Source organism: Anolis carolinensis, chromosome 6 (genome assembly GCF_035594765.1).
Source record: "Anolis carolinensis isolate JA03-04 chromosome 6, rAnoCar3.1.pri, whole genome shotgun sequence".
NCBI lineage: Eukaryota > Metazoa > Chordata > Lepidosauria > Squamata > Dactyloidae > Anolis > Anolis carolinensis.
The window spans coordinates 70,200,677-70,225,962 of NC_085846.1; the positions used below are offsets into that span (position 1 = coordinate 70,200,677).

General features: G+C 39.2%; 1 protein-coding gene across 4 annotated transcripts in view; it reads right to left on the reverse strand.

Moving 5' to 3' along the window:
- nod1 (nucleotide binding oligomerization domain containing 1) overlaps positions 1–25,286 on the reverse strand; it is a 65,422-nt gene that overhangs the window by 17,687 nt on the left and 22,449 nt on the right. For 3 of the 4 annotated variants that reach the window (XR_009999909.1, XM_003222200.4, XM_016994395.2), the window contains exons 4-9: positions 22,756–24,559; positions 18,751–18,834; positions 18,094–18,177; positions 16,106–16,189; positions 9,801–9,884; positions 1,127–1,210 (exon numbers count right to left, since the gene is read on the reverse strand). Coding sequence is in view for 3 of the 4 variants with exons in the window: in XM_003222200.4 (XP_003222248.2) it covers positions 1,127–1,210; positions 9,801–9,884; positions 16,106–16,189; positions 18,094–18,177; positions 18,751–18,834; positions 22,756–24,559 (2,224 nt within the window). In the remaining variant the exon portion in view is untranslated. The remainder of the gene's footprint in view (positions 1–1,126; positions 1,211–9,800; positions 9,885–16,105; positions 16,190–18,093; positions 18,178–18,750; positions 18,835–22,755; positions 24,560–25,286) is intronic. The other variant, XM_008112759.3, reaches the window with a different exon arrangement.

A 25,286-nucleotide genomic window follows, 5' to 3' on the forward strand; every position in this document is an offset into this window, starting at 1 on the left:
TGTTATAGTATTCCCAGAGTATACTATTAATAGGATTGGGAATATTTTGATACTTCTCCACAACTTGAAGACATGAATGTAAACAATGACCAGACCATTATGGGCAAACCTCGGCCCTCCAGGTGTTTTGGACTTTAACTTCCACAATTCCTAACAGTCGGTAGGCTGTTAGGAATTGTGGGAGTTGAAGTCCAAAACAACTGGAGGGCTAAAGTTTGCCCATGCCTGGACCAGACTCATCACCAGACAGAATGAGGAAACCATACATTTTGGCTGTATTAAAGGCTAGCAAATTGTAGGATAATTTTTATAGCCAGAGAAGGGGAGATGCTCGAGATTTTCTACAGCATATGCCAAAACAACTTGGCTGGCCTCGGGCTCCTATAATTGGCTAGACAGACAGGGAAGTATGCCATTTGCTCATCTGTTTCAGAAAGCAAAGGTCTAAGGACAGCTTCAGCACAACCCCTGTGATGTGACTGATAAGTAGTAATTTCCCAATGTATATTTTAAACCAACTTTGTGTACATATGGGATAGTATGCCTCTGCCTGTCCCCAACTGCTTACGGTTGAAAGAGGGGTATTTTTAAAAGTACATTTCATTCCCCCTTTAAAAGCCCCTAAGCTACTTCTCTTCTTTGCATATCTGCTTGTCTTGACAAGATTGGGTGGAAAGTGTTCCCTTCCCAGCTGCCAGACCTGCTGGGACAGGACTTCAGACTGTTTCTGTTTGCATTGGTAACACTCTCCTGTTTCTCTCCTGGATCTCAGGTTCACACAGAGAGCTTTCATTTTAAAGAGCACTGCTAGAGCTCTTCCAATACACACAGTAAAAACCCGCTGGTCTCCAAATTCTCCTAGCCGGCTGGCAAGTTACTCTTTTGGGCAGTAGTTCTCAACCTGTGGATCCTCGGATGTTTTGGCCTTCAACTCCCAGAAATCCTAACAGCTGGTAAACTCGCTGGGATTTCTGGAAGTTCTAGGCCAAAACACCTGGAGACCCACGGGTTGAGAACTACTGCTTTTGGGTTATGCTTCTCATGGGACTAAGGAGAAGTGGGAACTCTGGAGCCAGTAAGGATGCCTCTCCAATCCATCAAGATCTCTTCAAAACCATCTCCTTACCAAAATATGTTCACAGTGTTGTTGTGCTTCATGGCTTCTGCAAGGCACTTGCCTCCTTCTGTGGTGATACCATTAAACGCAAGACTGTAACGAGAATGGTAAGACAGTTAGAAACAACAACAAAGACACATCAAGAATTATTAACACTATGTTTTTATGTCATCTCAGAAAAAATTCAATGTTTTGGAGCAGTGTGGGAGTTGACACAGGACAGTCACAAGACTGGACAAATGACAAAATGTCAAAAATATTTTATTTACTTTAATTATATCCCGCTCTTCACCCCGGAATGACTCAAGGCAGCCGGTTAAGAGGAATAGTGTTCCTCTAAACCAGTGGTTCTCAACCTTCCTAATGCCGCGATCCCTGAATACAGTTCCTCATATCGTGGTGACCCCCCAACCATAAAATTATTTTCGTTGCTACTTCATAACTGTAATTTTGCTACTGTTGTGAACTGTAATGTAAATATCTGATATGCAGGATGTATTTCATTTATTTATTTATTTATTTATTTATTTACAGTATTTATATTCCGCCCTTCTCACCCCGAAGGGGACTCAGGGTGGATTACAATGAACACATATATGGTAAACATTCAATGCCAACAGACAAACAACATATATAGACAGACACAGAGGCATTTAACATTTTTTTCCAGCTTCACGATTCCGGCCACAGGGGGAGCTGTTGCTTCACTGCCCACTGGTGGCTGTAGTTCCTCATTCCTTTCCTCGTGTTTTGCTGGCAGTTTTTATGATGTTGTAAATTAGTTAAATTAGCCTCGTGCATAAAGCGTACCTAAATTTCCCTACTTGACAGATGTAACTGTCTTTCATGGCTGCTTAGATCAACAGCAAGACGGGCTATTTAATGGTCGGGGGCTTAACCCGACCCGAGCTTCGAACTCATGACCTCTCGGTCAGTAGTGATTTATTGCAGCTGGTTACTAGACAGCTGCGCCACAGCCCTAGACCATATTTGACACAATACCTGATACACTCAAATTTGAATGCTGGTGGGGTTGGGGAAGGATTGATTTTGTCATTTGGGAGTTGTAGTTAACTGACAATCAAAAAGCATTGTGTACTCCACCAACGATGAAATTAAACCAAACTTGGCACACAGAACTCCCATGACCAACAGAAAATTCTGAAAGGGTTTGGTGGGCATTGACCTTGAATTTTGGAGTTGTAGCTCACTTACATCCAGAGAGCACTGTGGACTCAATGATGGATCTGAACCAAACTTGGCACAAATACTCAATATGCCCAAATGTGAACACTGGTGGAGTTTAGGTGGATCTGCAATTGGTTAAGAGACTGAACTCAAAGGGTTCAAACATCTCTGTGAGCATCCTGTCCTTTATCCCAAGTATGACTAGGCAGAGAAGAGATATATTCTCTACTGTGTTCTAGCTCTTTAAGAGACAGCCCAGCGGTGGCCAATGCTAGTGGACCTTGTGGGAGCAAAAGCAGAAGGAATCGCTTTTCGTTTTGAGGAAGAAGCCAGTAGGGAAAGCTGAGGTTTGTAGCACTTCCTCAAAAGCAAGGATAATTCTGGGCCTATTTCTGTTAAATCTTATAATCTTCAATGTTTGGCTATTGGAGATCGGGTTACTTATGGAAACTCACTTGCATGACCCTGGGGAAATCACTCTCAGCTTTACTGGTAGCCAATGATAAACCTTTTCTTGCCAAGAAAACCCACGAACAGGGCGAGCATAAATCCAGGTTCATTCAAGGTACACAATAACAACAACAACAACAAAATGTTAGGTGATACTGTGTGTTCAATTACCCTCTTAAAGAAGTACAGCTCTTTTGAATATTCAACGAAGGAGGAAGAATGAGAATGGGGTGACAGATGGAAAGAGTGGTAGTGTAATTTCACTAACTTAGGGCTCTGACTTTTCCCATCACTGATCTGCAGTCCTCAGGGAGGAAAAGGAGAGCTTGAAAGAGTTATTTTTTATTCATTGGCCAGGTTGGCTGAGGACTTAAAAACACTAGCATTTCACAGTTCTGGGAAAACGATTGGCCAAGCCAACTTTCGATTACTGCTATGCTACAGACAGAATCACAGATGCCCTTTGGACAAAGAAGCCCAATCTGAATGACATTCTCCAATGCAAAATGCTCTCCATGGTGCCATTGCCAACATCAGGAAAGCCCTATTTGCCCATACAAGGCTGATACACAGACATTATACAGCACATAGATACAATGATCAGTTTCAGCTGCCAGTGATAACAGCTGTTCTAATGAAGTCCATTAACAGACCACCTGTATAATGTGTTTTACTACTACTTTAGAGTACCCTAGAGGTTTGCAAAACTCTCACATTGCTGTTAATGGGTATTTTTATTTCTGAAAAGGAAAAAAAAGAATAAACCAAGAGCTTTTCAATGAGACAACTGTATAAAAGAGGGAGTCATTGACAAGACATTTACCCCCCCTACCCACCCATTGAGCCTCGGTGGCACAATGGGTTAAACCCTTGTGCTGGCTGAACCGCTGACCTGAAGGTTGCCGGTTCAAAGCCACGAGTCTGGGTGAGCTCGTCTGTTAGCTCTAGCTTGTGAGGACATGAGAGAAGCCTCCCAGCTATCACATCCGGGCGTCCCCTGGGCAACGTCTCTGTAGACGGCCAATTCTCTCACTCCAGAAGTGTTCTCAAGATGCTTTTGAGATGATAATATATAACCCACCCATTGCTCTTTTCCTCCTCAAATCCATACATCTGAGAGAACACTCCAGTCCAAAAACACAAAGGTTGGTCAGGAACTTTTCAAGCAATAAGCATCGTAGAGGTGAAGATTTTGCAGAGACACTTTTGGTAGATCTTTGATAATTAATACCAGGGGTCTCCAAACTTTTTAAGCAGAGGGCCGGTTCACTGTCCCTGAGTGTTGGGAGGCCGGACTATAGTTTAAAAACAAATATGAACAAATTCCTATGCACACTACATATGTCTTATTTGTAGTGCAAAAAAACAAAAAAGCCAACGAAATGTTATGGTTTGCAAAGGCACTGTGCTATATTTGTGTGTTAACTGGAACAGCCGATTGGCTGAACCTGCAAATACCTGTAATTTGATTTGAAACTGTTTCTGTTCTGCTGCTGGAGAACCGGTTTGAACAAATTTTTGTTCAGTGTGAGTCTGTGTGAGCACTGCCTGGGGAAGATGGCTCTGTACTCAGAGAGTCCTTGCTATTTCTGAGGCCTTGTTTGCTACTGGGAAAAGAGGATGAAGAACCAGGACTGTATTCTTCACTGAAACAGATTTATGGACTGAAAAAGGACTGTTTGTGACTGCTGGGTTTCTGTAAGCAATCAGAGGGACCATTGTGAATACCATTGTTCTTTGGATCTCTTGGAATTAGTAAAGTTCTTGTATTATTTGTTCTACAAATCTGAGCAGTGCATCATTGTTTTGCAGGGTGACTCTGGGCTCACAGGCACACATAAGAGTTTCTGTTTACCATCTACAATGCGCAACACGAAAGAACAATACAATATTTAAAAATAAGAACAATTTTAACCCACATAAACCTACCAGGATTTCAATGGGAAGTGTGGGCCTGCTTCTTGCTGATGGGATAGTCAAGTTAATTAGGATTGTTGCTGTTGTTAATGTTGTTGTTGTGTGCCTTCAAGTCATTTCAGACTTAGGGCGAGGCTAAGTCTAAAACCGAGGGCGGGGGCCGATAAATGACCTTGGAGGGCCGCATGTGGCCCCCGGGCCTTAGTTTGGGGACCCCTGATTAAGACGATGGAGGAACTACTTCTGCATACCTAAAGGCGCTATTAACGTTTGCAACCAAGATGAGTTTCAAAAGCAGTGTGTCATACATCGAGTAATGCATTTAAAAGTTTCATTTTGTTATCTGAAATGAAAGACAAGATGGCATCCTCTCTCTCATTTGACATTCAGAAGCTGACCATACTGCCAGAACAACACCGGCAAATAAATACCATTCTGCCTTACACCTGATTGCAGCAAACAGATTTTCATCCAGCTTTTTTCTCTAAAAAAGGAATGGCCAATGGATTGCCATTCCTGATTCCCAGAATGTGGTGCCTGATGGCTGCCTCCCTTTGCCAAGGTAGACCTGAGTGTCCTTCAGTGAAAATGAGAAACCAAAATACAGTATAGCTGACCCAACAAATATGATCTAGCATGGATTTTTTTTGTTATACATTTTCACTTTTTGGTTGTTGTGGACCTCAAAGCTGGCCAGGGTTGGGAAAGCCCTTGCTCTGAAAGCAGTTTGTTGAAAAAGTAATGAGAAAAATTAACAAATACACACTGCTTATTAAGTGGGGGAAATAGCACTAACAGTTGGGTTGCTGTGAGTATTCTGGGCTGTATGGCCATGTTCCAGAAGCATTCTCTCCTGATGTTTCACCCACATCTATGGCAGGCATCCCCAGAGGTTGTAAGGTCTATTGAAAACCAGGCAAGTGGGGTTTATATATCTGTGGAAGGTCTAGGGTGGGAGAAAGAACTCTTGTCTGTTGGAGGCAAATGTGAATGTTGCAATTAATCACTTGCCTAGTTTCCAACCTCTGAGGATGCCTGCCATAAATGTGGGCAAAACATCAGGGGAGAATGCTTCTGCGACATGGTCATACAGCCCGGAAAACTCACAGCAACCCAGTAATTCTGGCCATGAAAGCCTTCGACAACACATTGAACACTAATAGTTGTCACTACATTATTTTGGAATGCTGGAATACTGTTGTTACAGTGTAGAATGTTACAATGAATGTTTTTTATTTGCAACCCATTTAATCCCAAGATTGAAAAACAGAGTTCTTTTTTTACTTTCACAACAAACTTTTTAATCAACTTTTGATATTTTTACAAACCAAGAAAGTATGCCATCTTGTGGTGGGAATGAAAATGTCCTGTTTGTTCTCCTTAAACAAGGCTACTGGCATTGTTTGTTGGATGAATGAAAAGGGATTGACAACCTCTTTAAAAACTCCTCCCCAAAGGAAATTTTGGGTCTTAAAAGCTTTACTCTCAATCCTGAGTGGCTGCCCATGCCAATTTTATTCTATAGTGCTTTTCACAGACAAATGTGGACTGACAGTGGCATTTTCTTACCAGGGCACCACATTTTAAAACATCAATCACGTTCGATTTTTAAAAGACCTTTGTTCTAAATTAGGCTCTCAGTGTCTCTGCCAAGAATGTATAAGAACTGCAGAATTTGAGAGTACAATCCACAAGAGCTTGGAATAAATTATTTTGGACTACAACTCCCAGGATCCCTTGTTTAGCATTAGTAGCCACCATGCTACTTGGGGATTTTGGAATTTGCCTAAACAATATTTTTCCTGTGTTGTGACTTGAATATGGTTCCTGTTCAAAGCAGGTCCCTGAAAAAGTCCACCCCCATTTACAGTAAGACACTAGTATTCACAAAAGACATGTTTATTTACAGTATTTACAGTATTTATATTCCGCCCTTCTCACCCCGAAGGGGACTCAGGGCGGATCACATTACACATATAAGGTAAACATTCAATGCCTTTAACATAGAACAAGGACAAGACAAACATAGGCTCCGAGCTGGCCTCGAACTCATGACCTCTTGGTCAGAGTAATTTGTTACAGCTGGCTGCAGCTGGCTGGCTGCTCACCAGCCTGCGCCACAGCCCGGGCCCGGGTTCTTGTCCAGACCATGATTAATTGAAACTGGAGATACAAATACACATCATTGTATTACCTGACTTTTGGTCCCTGCATGCCAGAGTCACCCTGGAGGATCTAGACATTTCTACAGAGGTGTCCTCTCTAGGAATTTACTAGATCCTCTAGGAGCAGTAGTTTGCAACCTTGGGTCCCTAGATGTTTTTGGCCTTCAACTCCCAGAAATCCTAAGAGCTGGTAAACTGGCTGAGATTTCTGGGAGTTGTAAGCCAAAAACATCTGGGGACCCCAGGTTGAAAACCACTGCTCTAGGGCACTGCTTCTTAAACTCTAGGTCCCGACCACAAATGGGGTTCTCTTAACTCAAGGAGAACCACCACTCCTCTCAATGTTCCTTCAGCACCAGCAAGACTGTCCCTGTGGGCAGAAAAATCAGCCAATTCCAACTGGATGGCCCCTCCATGAGGGTCTTCTTCCGGGGCAAACCAAGAATGGCGAACTTTGTGTTGGGAATCATCCTGGACTACTCAAGTCTAGATGTAGTTAGACAGATGATAGAGTTAGATTGAGGGAATCCTTTCCCTGTTTCCAAAGCATGCCTAGACAGGCTTTACTGTGTTTCACTCTATCCTGTGTACGTCACATCCCTTACTTTGAAGTTAGTAGAAATGTGAATCTTTAAGGACACTAACTTCCCATTGGTCAGAATGTCTTTTATGGCCCCAATAAACTGGACCATGAGGTTGGAACCATTTTGGTTCTCTCTTCTCCCTTTGTTCTTCAAGCTAACAAGAAGCATCTTGCCATCTCTCCTGGCAAGATGTAACTATTTAGATGTTTGTTATTTTTCCTTTCTTATTTTTCCTTAGAAACTAGTCTAGAGTAGACTAGACAGCTCCCAAGCCTTTCTATCTACAATGGAGTTCTTTTTACCTGAATAAATACTTTTTGAACTTTTATTGAGACTCTGCAGTCTATTGCAATCCTAAATGGTCAAAGGCTGCTCTTTGCTCACCCCGTGTAAGTAACTGTTGTATTTGAAAGCTTTGCTTTTGCTACTCTGCTGATTTTGGTGGAATCTCCCCCAGAGAGGGTTAAATTGAGTCTAACCACTCAGAGATTACCACAACACTTTGTCCTTGAACAGACTCAGAAGTGGAGTGAGCAGATCAAAAGACAACCTGGCTAAATGGTATTTGAGTCCCCTTTGGGGTGGAGAAAGGCGGGCTACAAATGCGGTAAATAATAATACTACCTAGAAGAATCCTCCACCTTGTGCGATTGTGGAGCAGAACAAACAACTCAGCATCTGTGTGCTTGCCCACAATGCCCTGCCTCATGCACAGAGGAAGAACTGTTTAAAGCTACAGATAATGCAGTCACTGTTGCCCATTTGTGGTCTAAAATGATTTAGCTGCTTGTGCTCCCTTTATTTTATCAGTTTTATACTTATTTATTAATGCAATGCTTTTGACACAAAATAAAAAAATAATAAAACTCTATGTTGAGGTCACAAATGTTGGGCAACAGCAAAATGTTTCCGAATGTCACCCATTTAAACGAATCCATGCAGTGCCTACAGTGGACTCTGCTGGGCTGTGGCGCAGCTGGCTAGTAACCAGCTGCAATAAATTGCTACTGACTGAGAGGTCATGAGTTCGAAGCCCGGGTCGGGTTAAGCCCCCGACCATTAAATAGCCCGGCTTGCTGTTGACCTATGCAGCTCCAAAAGACAGTTGTCAAGTAGGGAAATTTAGGTACGCTTTATGCGGGAGGCTAATTTAACTAATTTACAACATCATAAAACTGCCAGCAAAACACGAGGAAAGGAATGAGGAAGTACAGCCACCAGTGGACAGTGAAGCAACAGCTTCCCCTGTGGCCGGAATCGTGAAGCTGGAAAAATTTTTTAAATGCCTCTGTGTCTGTCTATATATGTTGTTTGTCTGTTGGCATTGAATGTTTGCCATATATGTATTCATTGTAATCCGCCCTGAGTCCCCTTCGGGGTGAGAAGGGCGGAATATAAATACTGTAAATAAATAAATAAATAAATAAATAAAATGCTTCAGCAGTACTCCACAAAAAAGGAAATAAGCCTGTTTAGCAAGTCTTGCAAATGATGAATTGTTGTCAGTAAATGTTTGGTTTTGACCTCTATTTATATATACCTAAATATCCAGGGGCACATGAAAATTTCCAAGGCCAAAAAGGGTCATGAATAAAAAAAAATTAAGAAACCCCGCTCCAGTGTCTTTATGGTAACTTTCAGAGCAAATATGCTAGAGCAGTTGTTCTCAACCTGGGATCCTCAGATGTTTTTGGCCTTCAATTCCCAGAAAATCCAGCCAGTTCACCAGCTGTTAGGATTTCTGGGAGTTGAAGGTCAAAAACATCTGGGGACCCCAGGCTGAGCACCACTGTGCTACAGTGACCATTTTCCCCTGTGTAAGTGAAATTGTATAAATGAGTTCCTTGGTTACTGAGGTCTTACTGTACTTATTTTTGCCAATGTCCTAGAGCTGGTCCCCCCAATGTTTATAGGTGTTTGGGGCAAAGCGTGCTTTGGTAGAGCTCTTCTATGAATGGATCCTGGTGGGCTTTTCTGGTTTCAGTGGCAGCCTTCTAGTTGCCATTGAGCAGCTGACTTCTACCTATCCTTTTCATCTTCTATAATGTACTACAACAACATTTGCATGACACTGTGCAAAATTAAAAGGACATTTATATCCAACCCCTATGCCAGGCTGGTAGTGCGCATAAGACAGAGAATAAAGGCCCAGGCTGACATTAACAGCAGGCTCTGAGATGCAGAACAGCATTTTACTTGAAAGTACAAGAACCCACCTGGTCTTAAAGACAAGCAGTTACAGTTTGGGTTAGTATTTGGATGGTGAAAATTCAGGTGCCTGCAGGGTCATATATGAATTGAAATCTTCTGCCAGATTCCTTCAAAATATGGTCAACCCGGAGACTAAAGCAACAATCTTCTGCCTACACAAACTCTTACCTGATGTTTGTTAAGGTGGGGTGATTCCTCAGGGCTTCCGCAAAAGCTTTGGCTCCTTCATCCCCTACTTGATTACCCCACATTCTATTAAAGAGAAAGAACCAGAGATTTAGAAATCTGGACAATTGGGATTCTAAATCAAATACAAAATCTACTTGAATACTAAGGGTCCCTTGCAAAACATGTTCATCAAGGCTTGCAATGCAGGGGCAGAACTGTTGCACTTCCCTTTCTGCTCTCCCGTATGTATCTGCAATTGGGCATGAGATTTTGCCACTAGACTTTTAAAAGTAATTCAGTAGGTATTAAGAATTGGTTCTTCGTAGCATAGAGTCAGGTGGAAGGGAAAGTTTGTGTCAATATCTTCGCAAAAACACTGCTTACTCGAGTACAACAGGCTCCCAGTGTGATGGTAAACCTGAAATATATGGAAGCATCGCAGAGTACGCCCATCCCTTTGCGACTGTCACCTGGGATGGCGACATCAATTATCCAAACCTTTTTCTTTTCCACAACTGTGATGTCTGGTGTGTTGTGTTCCAGAACTTTGTCAGTCTGGATTTGGAAGTCCCACAGTATCTTTGTGTGCTCATTTTCCAATACTTTTGCAGGTTTGTGATCCCACCAGTTCTTTGCTGCTGGCAGGTGGTACTTGAGGCATAAGTTCCAATGGAATCATTTGGGCCACATAGTTGTGCCTCTGTTTGTAGTCTGTGTGTGATTTTCTTACAGCAGCTGAGGATATGATCAATGGTTTCGTCGGTTTCCTTGCACAGTCTGCATTTTGGGTCATCAGCTGATTTTTCGATCTTGGCCTTAATTGCATTTGTTCTGATGGCTTGCTCCTGGGCTGCAAGGATCAGGCCTTCTGTTTCCTTCTGTGTCCCATTTCTGAGCCAGAGCCAGGTCTTCTCCTTATATGCTTTTCCTTCAATTTTGTCAAGGAACTTTCCATGCAATGTTTTGTTGTGCCAGCTGTCAGCTCTAGTTTGTAGTGCGGTTTTCTTGTACTGATTTTTTGTCTGCTGTGCTTTGAGGAGTTTCTGATTTTTGACTTCAATCAAAGCAGGTTCTTCACTTTGCTTTACATATTCTGCCAGGGCATGTTCTTCTTCTTTGACTGCTTGTTTTACTTGTAAGAGTCCTCTGCCACCTGATCTTCTAGGCAGATATAGCCGGTCAACATCACTGCGAGGATGCAGTGAATGATGAATGGTCATGAGTTTTCTTGTTTTTCTGTCCAAATTGTCCAGTTGCGCCTGTGTCCAATTTATAATGCCAGCAGTATATATTGTTGTTGTTGTTATTATTATTATTATTTTATAAAATAATCTTTATTGGTTTTACAAATCATTAAAAGTATCCTCCCAGCATGAGAGAGAAAATAAGAGGGAGAGGAAAGCAAGAAATGAAAAAAGAAAAAAACAACCAAAGAAAAAAAAACATGAAGAGGGAAAGAGAGAAAGAATTTTTTTAAAAAATGACTTCTTGGCAGTTTCATCAGGGTGGTTCACCTATCTTTTTTTCCCATTCCTAAACCTCTTTTAATTCTATTCTCCTTTTCTTCTTTTTTATTTTTCCCTTCTGTTGGAGTTATCTTTCCTTTTCTCTTCTTCTGTCCCTGTTTTTCCTTCTACTTTTCTTTTCTTTTCTTCTCAGTCTGTTTTTGTTCTTCCATCACTTTATTCCAATTTGTTTCTTTAATTGGGATTCCTTTATTTTTTTGCTAGTAGAAAAGTCAGTCTGTCCATATTTCTTATGTCAAGCACCTTTATCATCCAAGCATCATCCTCTGGAATCTCTTTCTCCTTCCATAGTTTGGCATAACAAATTCTTGCCACTGTTGTTAATAAAAACAGTATTTTATCTTCGTTGTTTTCTAATTTTATGTCATGTATCCCTAACAGAAATATTTCTGCTTTAAATGGTATTTTGATTTCTAATATTTGTTCTAATTTCTTTTGTATATTTTTCCAATATTTTTGGGCCTTTTCGCATGTCCACCACATGTGGAAATATGATCCCTCTTTCTTGCCACATTTCCAACAATTTGTATTTGCGTTCTTGTAAGATTTCCCTAATTTCTTGGGGGTCATATACCACCTGTATGCCATTTTATACCAATTTTCATTCAAGTCTACTGTGTAGCAATATCTTAATTTTCTATTCCAAATTGTTTCCCATTCTTGTTGTTTGATTTGTCTACCCAAATTTTCCTTCCATCTTTTCATATAATTCTTTTCTTTATCTTCCTCTACTTCCCACTCTATCAGCTTTTTATATATTTTGGATATTATTTTTCTGTCTGATTGCATTATTTTGTCCCACCAATTGTTTTGTTCAGCAAACCCTATTTCCTTATCTCTTTTGTAATATTCCTTTATCTGCCAGTATTGGAACCAAGATATGTTTTTGTCTAATTTATTCATTTCTTCTTGTGACTTGAATATTCAAATGGGATTTCTAATACATCTAAATATATAAAAGAGTGATGGCATCACGGCGACCCACAAAACAACAAAACTACAGGCCCCCCAACCTCGCCTCTAGGTTGATACAACAAAAAGAAAAGAAAAATAAAGTCCTAATTAGAGAGAGAGGAATAATTGCTTTTATCCAATTGCTGCCAGTTAGAAGGCTAAGCTCCTCCAACTTGGTCTCCTAGCAACCCAAAAAATAATAATAAAAAACACTAAAAAATTAATACAATAAAATACTATAATAACAGAAAATAACTAAAAATAATACAAGAAAATAATAAAATATAATAAATAAAAATATAACTTACAATAACATTAATAAAAAATGCAAATAACATCAAATAAAAATTACACAACAATTTTTAACCAATACCACCACCACTTTGCCACATCAACGCATGGCCGGGCACAGCTAGTAATATATAATGGATTTGGTCCGGGATCTACCTCACACTAACACAAGAAAGGGCAATGTCAAATGGTGGAGCTGTATTACTTCCCAACTCAGTGAAATATCCCACCCCATTACAGCCATTGCCAAATTTCAAAGAAACAAAACCATTCCACCATACAATTTCTTCTAACTTTAATGCTGAATCATGCTCCACATACACCTTTGCATACTAGCAAATTGAGTAGCACCAAAGTGGAGTGATGAGAGCAAAAAAAAAAATAATCCCAAACATATTAAAGTTATTCCTACATATGTACTCTGTCCAATATTTGGGGACACTCCTCCTCCTTCCATCCCAAATTCATCAGGATCCCCTTGATAGTCAAAATAGCATTTTTGGAGCACCAGATGGCCTTATTGACCCTCTGTGCAATGATAATTGAGTCTAATTATCCATATAACATTTTGAAGGAAAAAATCGTTTAGCAGAACTGAACAGAAACTCGAAGAAACACTCAACACCAGGGGTCCTCAAACTTTTTAAGCCGAGGGCCAGTCTACAATCCTTCAGACTGTTGAGGGGCCAGATTGTCATTTGAAAAAAAAAATACAAACAAATTCCGATGCACACTGCGCATGTCTTATTTGTAGTGCAAAACAACAACAACAACAACAACAAAAGAACAATACAATATTTAAAAATAAAAACAATTTTAACCAACATACATTTATCAGGATTTCAATGGGAAGTGTGCTTCTGCTTCTGGCCAATGAGATAGTCAGGTTAATTACGATTGTTGCTGTTGTTGTTGTTGTTGTTGTGTGCCTTCAAGTCATTTCAGAATTTGGGCGAGCCTAAGTCTAAAATGTATTTATTTATTATTTACTGCATTTATTTACTACATTTGTATCACACCCTTCTCACCCCAAAGGGGACTCAAAGTGGCTTACAAATTATATGTACATACAATATATTATATTATTAGCATAGCACAATATTAGCATTATATATTACTATATTGAACTATACTGTAATATTATTAGTAATATTATATGTAATATAGAATATATAATTAATATTATCATATGGTATTATTATTAGTGTTATATTGTATTATATTATAATATTATCAATATTATATGTATATACAATATATTATATTATAAAACTGAGAGCGGGGGCCAGGTAAATGACCTCGGAGGGGCACATCCGGCCCCCGGGCCTTAGTTTGGGGACCCCTGCTCAACACCATTAAAAAACCAAAAATGCTAAAGCTGAAATGCTGAGGTATACAGTGGAACTATTTAAAAAATCTGTTGCGAAAACAAAACAATAAAATGATAGTAACAGCGATGTTATGCCTCCATGCTATCTTAACTACTTGGAAGGTGAACTGGATGTGCAGGGAACAGATCAAAGACTATATAGTTGAATCAAACAGGAATCTATTTACGGACAAAAATTTTAAGACTTTCTCTCCTCCTAAGTCTTACTATAAAGTCTTTATGAAGAGAGGTAAGGTCTTTGAGAGATAGTTCTAGCTGAACTGAGGCTCTTAAATCTTTATTTCTTATTATTATCTCTTTCTTGTATGGTGTTCAACTGTCTCTAAGATGGTGTCAATATTTAACTCTGACTGGACTTGAATACAGCTCATACAGTTCCAACTAGATATGCTATTTTGTAGACCCTCCAGCCTTCCTCTCTCTTCACCTTCTAGTCACCAAAAGGCTGACTCTTCCAAGAACCAGAAATGCCTTCCCAGAGGTTCTTCCTATGAGGAGATTCTTAAAGGAGCAGGTGACGGAGGCCTCAAATACAAAGAGGTTGTCTAGATTGACTCCCCAGAAACTGTACACAAAATATTAATCCCTCTAAAGGACTTAGCTAGGGAGAAACAGTGTGTGTCTTCATGGGGAACAACAAATGATTAAACAAATGATTAAACACTTTAGAAAAGATTTATGGAAATGCAAAAAAAAATAAATCTCAATTTCTTTGCACGTCCATAAATGCCGTTATTCAGAGATCTGCGGGTGCTTGAAGAAACATGGGGTCTTAAACACTAAAGAAAAAATATTGTGCCTGGTAAACCCATGTGATTGTTAATGTTTGCTGTTATTAAATGTTACATCAAAAACAGTTCAGTTGGATTTTTGTTGGATTTTGGTTGTGTGTATATGAAATGTAAATCAAGTGTTTCTGCTGTTTTGCAAGTGTGTGTTTCAGCAATGAAACAGCTAACAACAGGCCAGTTTGACTGACAGCCTGCTGTGACCTATAAGGCATGATTTCCGGCCTTGGAGGTTGGTACTTCCTTCGGACTAAGGAATGTGCTTCCTTATCTCTCTGTTGAACTGTGTGAGCCGTGCCGTGCCGAAGAATGCCGGCTTCTAGCGATGGAGTTTGTTTTGTAAATATGCTTTCTAAATATTAAATAAGTGTTTGAACTTCAGACTGCAGATGTCTTTGAGTCTGACACTGGAGGAATTGGTGAGGGCAGAAGTTCGCCAATTCGTCAGGGTGCTGGTCCGGAGCTGTTGATCAATGGTTTTGAAGAAACCCACCCACACGCACCCTGCCCCACCTGACTCTGGTCTTTGACAATTTAGACTTACAATACTCTTATTTGATTCTAAAATCAATAGAATTTCAGTGAACTGTGATCCCACTGTTTTTAGTGGGTTGTTCTAGTTGTTCAGACCAACTAAATAAATCCAAATCGAAACCATTTTTTGTAATCCAGTACAAAATCTGTCTCTCACAAATATAGCAAGGAAACATTTCTCACATTTATGGATCAAAAAGTGATTATGTGAAGAATATTTGAAATCTGTAGTAGGGAACTACAAAAAAAGCAAGGGCAAATGATGTTACAAGTGAAGAGAGGGTTAAGATGGACAAACCAATAGGTAATATGGATTAGAAATTTACAATTACAGTAGAGTCTCACTTATCCAAAACTCACTTATCCAACATTCTGGATTATCCAACACATTTTTGTAGTCAATGTTTTCAATATATCGTGATATTTTGGTGCTAAATTCGTAAATACAGTAATTACTACATAGCATTACTGCGTATTGAACTACTTTTTCTTTCAAATTTGTTGTATAACATGATGTTTTGGTGCTTAATGTGTAAAATCATAATCTAATTTGATGTTTAATAGGCTTTTCCTTAATGCCTCCTTATTATCCAACATATTCGCTTATCCAACATTCTGCTGGCCCGTTTATGTTGGATAAGTGAGACTCTACTGTATTTCCTTCTTGCCTAACCTTCTCCAGTCTACAGCCCTGTAGATATGTTGAATGTAAATCCAGAGCCAGATCCATAATCCAGAGCCAGCATGGTTGAGATGATTAAATATTGAAGGAAGGTATTTAAATCAAACAAACCAGCAACAAAAAGAAGTGAATTCACTTACCCAATTTCATACATTGTTTTGCTCTGTTGAATAGCATAAGCAAGGCTTTTCCCTCCCTCAGTTGTTATCTTGTTTGCTCCTATTCTGCAACCAAAGGGACAGTGCTAGAAATCAAGTCAACAAAACTTTCAAATGCTGTTAATTTTATTTCTGTGTTTTCAAAAGTCAAAATCTGTGCCACAATTCATCACTTGATAAACAGATATATTGTTCAGTGTGGCTGTAGGGAGGAAACTGGAAGTTGTCACTTCTGTTTGCATTTAAACAGATTGTTGTATTGTACAAACCCAAATAAGCCATGGTTAACGTTAACCATGGTTAGTAGAAACAAGCCAACTTTGAGCTTGTTTGTAGGCAACATTAAGATCTGTTTGGGATTGAGACAACACTTAATCAATGCAGAAGAAACTGGATGGTACAAAAGGACAAATACTTTCCAATTTCCTGCCTATATATAAATAACATCTGATGCCAATGAGTCCCTGGCTTGACTTTGTATTCCTCTCCATACAGAGAATATGAAAAGCACTTGCTCGCTTTCTTTTGTGATTCTTCACCATAGACTCGAGGGGCAATATGGCCCTGATGCTAATATTTTTGCCTATCAATTTCTAGAAGCAATGAGTAGCTGACGTATGTGCACATGTGCACAAGTCTTCAGGTGATTTCTGACTTAGTCAATCTAAACCTATCATGTTGTTGCTTGAACAACAGTGCTCAGGAAAACTCAGGTGTTAACTGAATTCTTTATCATTGTTTTGCTGCCACAAATGATCAGACAAGTGTAGTCTATACATACTGTAGAATGTAGTGGCAATATGGGGTGTACAACTGCCGACTGCCGTTTAGACATACCATTTTTTTAAATGTAAGTAAAAAATTGAATCAAGTAGGAAAAGAGACTCTGTGCCACCTGTAATCTCCTATTTTACTTCACAATCTCCACATGAGGTGAGTTGTTCATCATAGTACGACTGCAACAACTTCTATTTCTATATCATAATCACCATCACCATTACCCACCTCTGCTGATGATATTAAAAATATTGTATACTATCTTCCCATTTTCAAAACATTCAAACTGCCCTTCTATTTATAAAAACATATGACAGTTTACAACAAAAAGTGAGAAAACCAATGGAAATCATAACAAATTAAGCATTAAGGGAGCATTTAAACCATCCAACAGAAAACAGTTATCAAGACCCTTGGGAATATAAAAAGGGTTTTGAAACAAAAGGACTATGTGAGACTCAGTGAGGGGGCTGTGATGGCACACAGGTAACTCAGCTGTTAAACTGATGAACCATGTTTTTGAACTGCCAAAGACAAAGACAAAGACATGCCACTACAAAATATATATTTGGTTAGCAGAGGATGGTTGTTTATTGAAGTTAAATTGCAGTTGCAGTTGCCCAAAAGATATACACTTCCTTCAAACCTCTTAGTTTAAAATATGAACTCAGAGATAGAAAACAAAGTCATCTCTGAAAAATGACTTACCTTGTTTATTCACAAACACCTTGTATTAATTCACCATACAGGCACATTTCTTATTTAAAGTTAAATTATAGATAGGATGCAGTTCTCTCTGTGTGTAGAGTACACAGGGTATCATTCTTAATCAATAGTCCACAGCCTTTAGATATAGTTGTATAGACTGAAGTCTCTAAAATCATACTTCTCTACTGAAGTCCAAACAGCAACATGCATCCACTTCCACTGAGGTCTGATGCAAAAATGAATACAAAATGGAGTCCTGAGTCTGAACATGCTCAGTACAATCACATGTCTATAACCCACATCAAAGAGGTGTAAATAAACATACACATAGAATACAGTTTAGCAAATATATATTAATAAATAAATAGTGAGAGACTTGGGAGGTTGCTATTTCCAACAGCTTTTACTAAAAAAAAATTGCCTATGTTTTTCATGCTTTTGTTGCTCCATAAACTATAATAATGAGATGAGATAGAAATACATACTTAATATAAATGAGGCTTGGACATTCCACAATGAGTTTTGCAACATATTTGGCTCCAACATCAGTAATTTGGTTGTTATACAAGCTGTAGGGAAGAAAGAGAATACATGAACACAGGTTTATACATTTTTCACTTTTTAAACAAACTGACTAGGATCATTTATATTAAATATATAGGTCCTCTTTTTATCCAACTGAAAGACAGCATTAACATTTCAGCACTAACCATTTCCACTAGGACAAGGGTGGGGAACTATTTATTTATTTATTTACCGTATTTATATTCCGCCCTTCTCACCCCGAAGGGGACTCAGGGCGGATCACATTACACATATAAGGCAAACATTCAATGCCTTAACATAGAACAGAGACAAAGACAAACGCGGGTTCCGAGCTGGCCTCGAACTCATGACCTCTTGGTCAGAGTGATTTGTTGCAGCTGGCTGCTCAACAGCCTGCGCCACAGCCCGGGCCTGAAGCCAAATGTGGCCCTCCTGGATTGCAATCTGGCCCTAGAAGGCCATACTCTCTTCCTCATGAAACCATCATACTGTAATTTTGCATCTACATAACAAAGTCAATGCCAATTTGCAACCCTCTCTTTGGTCCAAAGAACTGGTCTTTAACCCAGTCGCTGCAACTCATAACTTATACATACCCCAAATAAGTCACAATTTTGTATTTGGACAATTCTTCGTAGAGTACTCTTATTGCTTGATCCGTTATTTGGTTAACACTCACCCTAAAAAAACAAACAGAAGTAAGTGAAAAAACAAATGACTTGTTGGTATATATACAATGGAAACAGCTGGTCCCCATTTTAATAGGAACCAACATATTTCTTTTATATTTCTTTAAGGCATGCTGCATAACATTTTAAGGACTCGTGTTGCCTTACACACACTCTTTTCTTAATACAGAAGCTAATAAAGTAAATCCAGCCAATATAAAAATCTATATCTAGGATAATTATCTCTATTAAAAGCTCAACAAGTAGGAATGCGTCCTCCATCTTCCCAAAGAATTCTAGTGTGGACATGGCCTTAGAAAGTTTCTGAATAAGACTATACTCAACCAGAAATTCTTGTCAAATGCCAGATAAGTGTCAAGTGGGCTCGGGCTGTGGCGCAGGCTGGAGAGCAGCTGCAATGAATCACTGCAATGAATCACTCTGACCAGGAGGTCATGAGTTTGAGGCCTGCTCGGAGCCTATGTTTGTCTTGTCTTTGTTCTATGTTAAAAGGCATTGAATGTTTGCCTATATGTGTAATGTGATCCGCCCTGAGTCCCCTTCGGGGTGAGAAGGGTGGAATATAAATGCTGTAAATAAATAAATAAATAAACATCTGGTACTTATTTCAGAATTCAGCAGCATCTTAAAGATATTAGTTTTGATATAATATAAAAATATAAATATATAAAAATACTAGCTGTGCCCGGCCACGTGTTGCTGTGGCGAAGTCTGGTGGTATGGGAAATAAAGTATTGAGGAATTGGTGGTAGTTAAGGTAAAGGGTAAACCTTTTCCCCTGTCATTAAGTCCATTATAAATGGGTTATATAGCTGCGTGGAAGAGCCTTGAGTCTACACTGCCTTATAATCCAGTTAAAATTAGATAATCTGTATTTTAGGCAGTGTGGAAGAGGCCTAAGTGAGGTCTAACTCTGCCTGTCCCCTGGGCTGAGTGGGTTGCTAGGAGACCAAGTGGGCAGAGCTTAGCCTTCTAACTGGCAGCAATTGGAATAAAAACAATTATTCCTCTCCCTCTAATTAGGACTTTATTTTTCTTTTCTTTTTGTTGTATGAACGTAGAGGCATGGATGACGGGGTTGTGCTGCCAAGTTTAGTGTTTCTGGGATGTGCAGTTTTGTTGTTTTGTCCTAGGCCGAAATTTCATTACCCTTTTATATATATAGATAATATAAAAGACCATGATTCTAGTTCTCATCTCAGAAGTTCCCACTGAAATTTCAATGAAAAAGATTGCCAGAGTCCACTGGATTCTAAATGATCAGAGATTGTGATCCTCATGCCTTATATAACTCCTTATTTTTCTCCATGAAAGAAACAGAACACATTCTCCAAACCAGAAAAAAAGAGAAAAAAATCTCTAGATATAAAATTCAGCTGTACCTGACACACACTTTAGTTAGGCCCTATTTATAAACACCCAGCTTTAATAAATTGATAGACTGTACACAGCACTTTACCCCCAGTCCGGGAACTATAGTCTGCTTTTTGCAAAAGTCCTTCCCCAGCCTTTCTAAGTCTGATCATGCCCACCATATCCCTGGTTACTAGTTGGTTGAAGATTGGTTTTGACATGTTTTAATTATGTTTTTATACCCTGCTTTTTTAATTATTTAATTAGATTGTTATATGTATTATGTTTTTAACTGAGTCTTAGTTGATATATATTGTTGTATGCCTTGGGCTTGGTCCCACACGTAAGCCACCCAAGTACCTTTGGGGAGATGGTGGCAGGGTGAAAATAAAGTTGTTGTTGTTATTATCGAATGTAGATTTCTACTGCAAGAGCAGAGCATTCACATCCCTTTTTACAGTCATAATAGTCAGGTTATACAATTGCCCTATTTACCTTTAATGATTTATTTATTACAGCATTTCTACCCAGCCCTTCTCACCCAGTACAGGGACTAAGGGCAGCTTACTATATGATGCCACTATATATCTATATATATAAAAGGGTAATGAAATTTCGGCCTAGGACAAAACAACAAAACTACACATCCCAGAAACGCTAAACTTGGCAGCACAACCCCTCATCCATGCCTCTACGTTCATACAACAAAAAGAAAAGAAAAATAAAGTCCTAATTAGAGGGAGAGGAATAATTGTTTTTATCCAATTGCTGCCAGTTAGAAGGCTAAGCTCTGCCCACTTGGTCTCCTAGCAACCCACTCAGCTCAGGGGACAGGCAGAGTTAGGCCTCACTTAGGCCTCTTCCACACAGCCTATAAAATACAGATTATCAGATTTTAACTGGATTATATGGCAGGATAGACTCAAGGCCCTTCCACACAGCTATATAACCCATTTATAATCTTATATTATCTGCTTTGCACTGGATTATCTTCAGTACACACTGCCATATTTCACTTCAGTGTGCATTTTATCCAGCTGTGTAGAAGGGGCCTCATATCATCCAGTTCTAAGCAGATAATATAAGATTATAAATATATAGTAGTCTCTCACTTATCCAACATAAACATGACCCTTTACCTTAACTACCACCAATTCCTCAATACTTTATTTCCCATAACACCATACTTCGCCACAGCAACGCGTAGCCGGGCACAGCTAGTGTGTGTGTGTGTGTGTGTGTGTGTGTGTGTGTGTGTATATATATATACACACACACACACACACACACACACACACACACACACACTCACATATATATGTGTGTGTATATATATACTCGAGTATAAGCCGACCCGAATATAAGCCGAGGCACCTAATTTTACCACAAAAAACTGGGAAAACATTGACTCCAGTATAAGCCGAGAGCGGTAAATTTCAGAAATAAAAATAGATACCAATAAAATTACATTAATTGAGGCATCAGTAAGTTAAATGCTTTTGAATATTTACATAAAGCTCAAATTTAAGATAAGACTGTCCAACTCTGATCAAATCATTATTCTCATCTTCTTCAATGTAAATGTGCTTATGTATCCTTTTCATAATAATACAGTAAAATAATACTAATACTACTACTACTAATAATAATAATAATAATAAATACAGGAAAATACAGGACCAGGCATTTGAGCATGAGTAGCAGCAAAAATGAGATATGAATATGTGACCTACTGACAGACCCCACCTGGACATGGAAAGTGCCTTAAATGTATATTAAAATGTATAGTTATGTATATTTTTAATGTATATTCTTAATTTTATTGTAATTTTTAATCTTGATGGATTTTTAAATTTGATGAAAACTGTTTTTGACGTGTATGCTTATATTGTAAACCGCCCTGAGTCCCCTGATGGGTGAGAAGGGCGGGGTAGAAGTGATGTAATAAATAAATAAATGCAATAATAATAATAAGAAGAAGAACGTAGTGAAATAATAAATGATTAATAATAAAAATAGAGTAAAATAACTGTAATAGTAGCAACAACACTAGAGAAAAATAGTAAATGTAATAATACCAATAATAATAGAGAAAAATAATAAATGTACCATATATTCTCGAATATAAGCTGACCCAAATATAAGCCAACCAGGACCCTCACCCGAGTATAAGCCGATGGGGGCTTTTTCAGTCTTCAAAAAAGGGCTGAAAAACTAGGCTTATACTCGAGTATATACAGTATATATAAACTACTTTCTTGAAGCAGGAAGAAAACAATGCATCAGTGTACTCCCTCTTAACTTAAACCCATTTCAGTTTGCTAAAGCATGATTTCCAATGAGGTCCAAACTGTGGCTTGCAACCCAGCATCATAGATTATGCTTGGTTTCCTGATGTGGATACTGCAGGAAACCGTGACTTCACAAATCAGGAAGTCTGCTCTCAAGGCAGGCACTCAAGAGAATTGGAGGAAGCACTGAAGCACTCGCCTGCTTTCAAAAGGCATAGTAGACTGGCTGCATAAAATAAAGAGGCAAGTATAAAGTTCAAGAACTTACCGCAGTACTGTCAACTTGCTAAAACAAGGAAAAAGTTGCTTTATTCCATAATCGTTGATGTTGTTATTGTCCAAGTCAAGGGCCAGGTGCTTCTGGAAATGATGCAGAATAAAAGAGAGAGCACTGCAGTCAGCAGAATAGACATTGCAATAGGTCAGCTTGAGGTAGTTGGCCCGCATATTCTTGGCAACCCCTTTGCTGACTTTCTCACTCTGTGTCTCGTAGATACACCTCAACATCCACACAAAATTGGGCCTGACTTGAAGCTGCTTATATTCCTTCAGCCTCGCTCGGATGAGGCCCTTGAGGTGGGACTTCATGCTTCCAGAGAAATAAGCAAGGAGCACCTTCCTTTTCTTTTTAATGGTCAACGATGGAACCAAGTGTCTCATCAGTTTGTGCTGTCCCTTGGAAAGCAAGCCACAAAGGAAGAGGTTGGTGAAATGGAAGTGCTCCTTATTCCGGAAAGGATCCTCCCCTGTCGCACGGTGATTTTTCAACCAGGCGATTGGTAAGCAGTTGGACAGAGAGGTATCGAGAGTAGAGCACTCAGCAAAGAAATGCAGCAACTCCTTTGCACCCACTTTCTCCTCCATGACCAGGAACAAAGCTGTAAAAAAGGACTGCAAGGTCAAGTGCAAGAATTCATAGGAAGGTTGGTCAGTGCAGCTTCCGTAATCTGGAACCGTCCTGAGGAAACCCAAGTGTAAATCCTGTTCAGACAGATCGTTGAGAACTTCATCCTGGTCAAAGACAAAAATAGACTTCTTCATTCCCCTGTGTGCTAATTTACTCAGAGCAAACAAAATGTTTTTGCTGTTCCTGTATGTCTCCACTTGGCTCCTTGTGTTCTTCTTCAGCAAATTTGTTTTCTGAGTCCGGTTCAAGTGGACCTCAGTCATGAGCAAGAAAATGTCTGTTAAAGTAACTTTGATGTCTGGGAGCTCATGGCTGTCAAATGTGAAGTGAAAATGGTCAAAGCATTTGAAGATAATCCAGCAAAATAAAGGCACTGAGCATAAACTGCAGAGATTTGGGTTTGCTTCCAGCTCGTTGAGAACCATAGTCCGGCACCCTTCATCTTTGAAGAACATTCTGGTATACTCTTTCAGGTTGCTGGTGGAAAACCCCAGGAGATGCACCTTCTTCCTGATAATGTTTTTGTCAATTTCAGTCCCTGTTCTTGCTGTCAGGACTTTCCTGGAACCCTTCAGAAGCTTCCCAGTGAGAAGGCCCACTAACAAAGCAAGCGGGTGAATATATTCACTGGGAGAACAGGTCTCAGGAATGCTGTTGAGATCAAAGTCAGAATGGATCTCATCAAAGCCATCAAAAGTAAACAGAACTGTGTGAGGGAATTTCACAATAAAGTCAAAGACCTCCTCTGGGTCCTGGTCAGGAAAACAATTGTATTTAAATAGGAGATCTTTCAAACAGATAGCTGCATCGTGCTTGAAACAGCTGAACGTCCTGCACCGGAAACGGAAAAAGAATTTGGCCCCAACACTGAATTCACCCTTGGACCAAAGGTTTTGCATCTTTTGCAACAACATAGATTTTCCAATCCCCGCATCCCCAAAGATGTAGACGGTCTCTCCATTTTCATTAACTAGGCCGACGTTGTCACTAAGAAGGTCTTCCAGGGCATTCACATCACCAAATTTCTCGTTGTTGTGCTTGATAAACTCCATAATGTTGGCTGAATAAGTTTCTTCAAGCAACATGTCCTCCTTTTGGGTATATGACACGATGAACTTTGTGTCTCGGCCCAATTCATCTTTAAGTTTCTGATGATACCTGCTGACTAAGATAAAACTTAGCATTACTAAAAGAAATATAAAATTATATTGAAAATTATAAAATTAAGAGTGAAGGCATCTAGTATGGGTTGGAGATCATGATGCTGGCTGAGACCTGGAAGATCCATGATTATATTCCTAATGAGCTGAGAAAATTACGGGGTGATCTTGGGACCCTTTTTCAACCAAAACTTTTAAAGTATTTTTGTGAGGACTAAGTAGGAAAAAGGAAAACTATTTATACCATTCTGAGTTCACTCAAGGAAAGATAGGATATGGGTTTATTTAAATAATGACAACAATTATAATAATAACAACACTATAGTGAGCTGCCAGAAAAAAACTACAAAGGGCCACTATGCACTGCATAAAATTAATATAAAATTAATAGTTGGCACCCAAAGCGAGCTTTAGGCTTGTGTTTCTCAAAGAGAAACATAATTTTTGTTCTTCAGAGAAATTCAGAGTAAATGGTGTTGTTTCACTTGGGCTGAAGGAAAGAAACTGACAAGTTTCTTTATAAATGAATATTCTTGGTATGTCTAAAGTAGATCTCAGACAATGGATGCAATCTATTAAGATGTGCATGTGGACCTATAACTAGACTGATTCATATCATCTCAACCCCTATAGCTATTCTGCACAGTCACCTCTGTTCAGTGGGAGTAGGGAAACTCACAGACATACCTGGTAATCTTAATAATAATAATCTTGCAAGTAAAACAAGCAGTC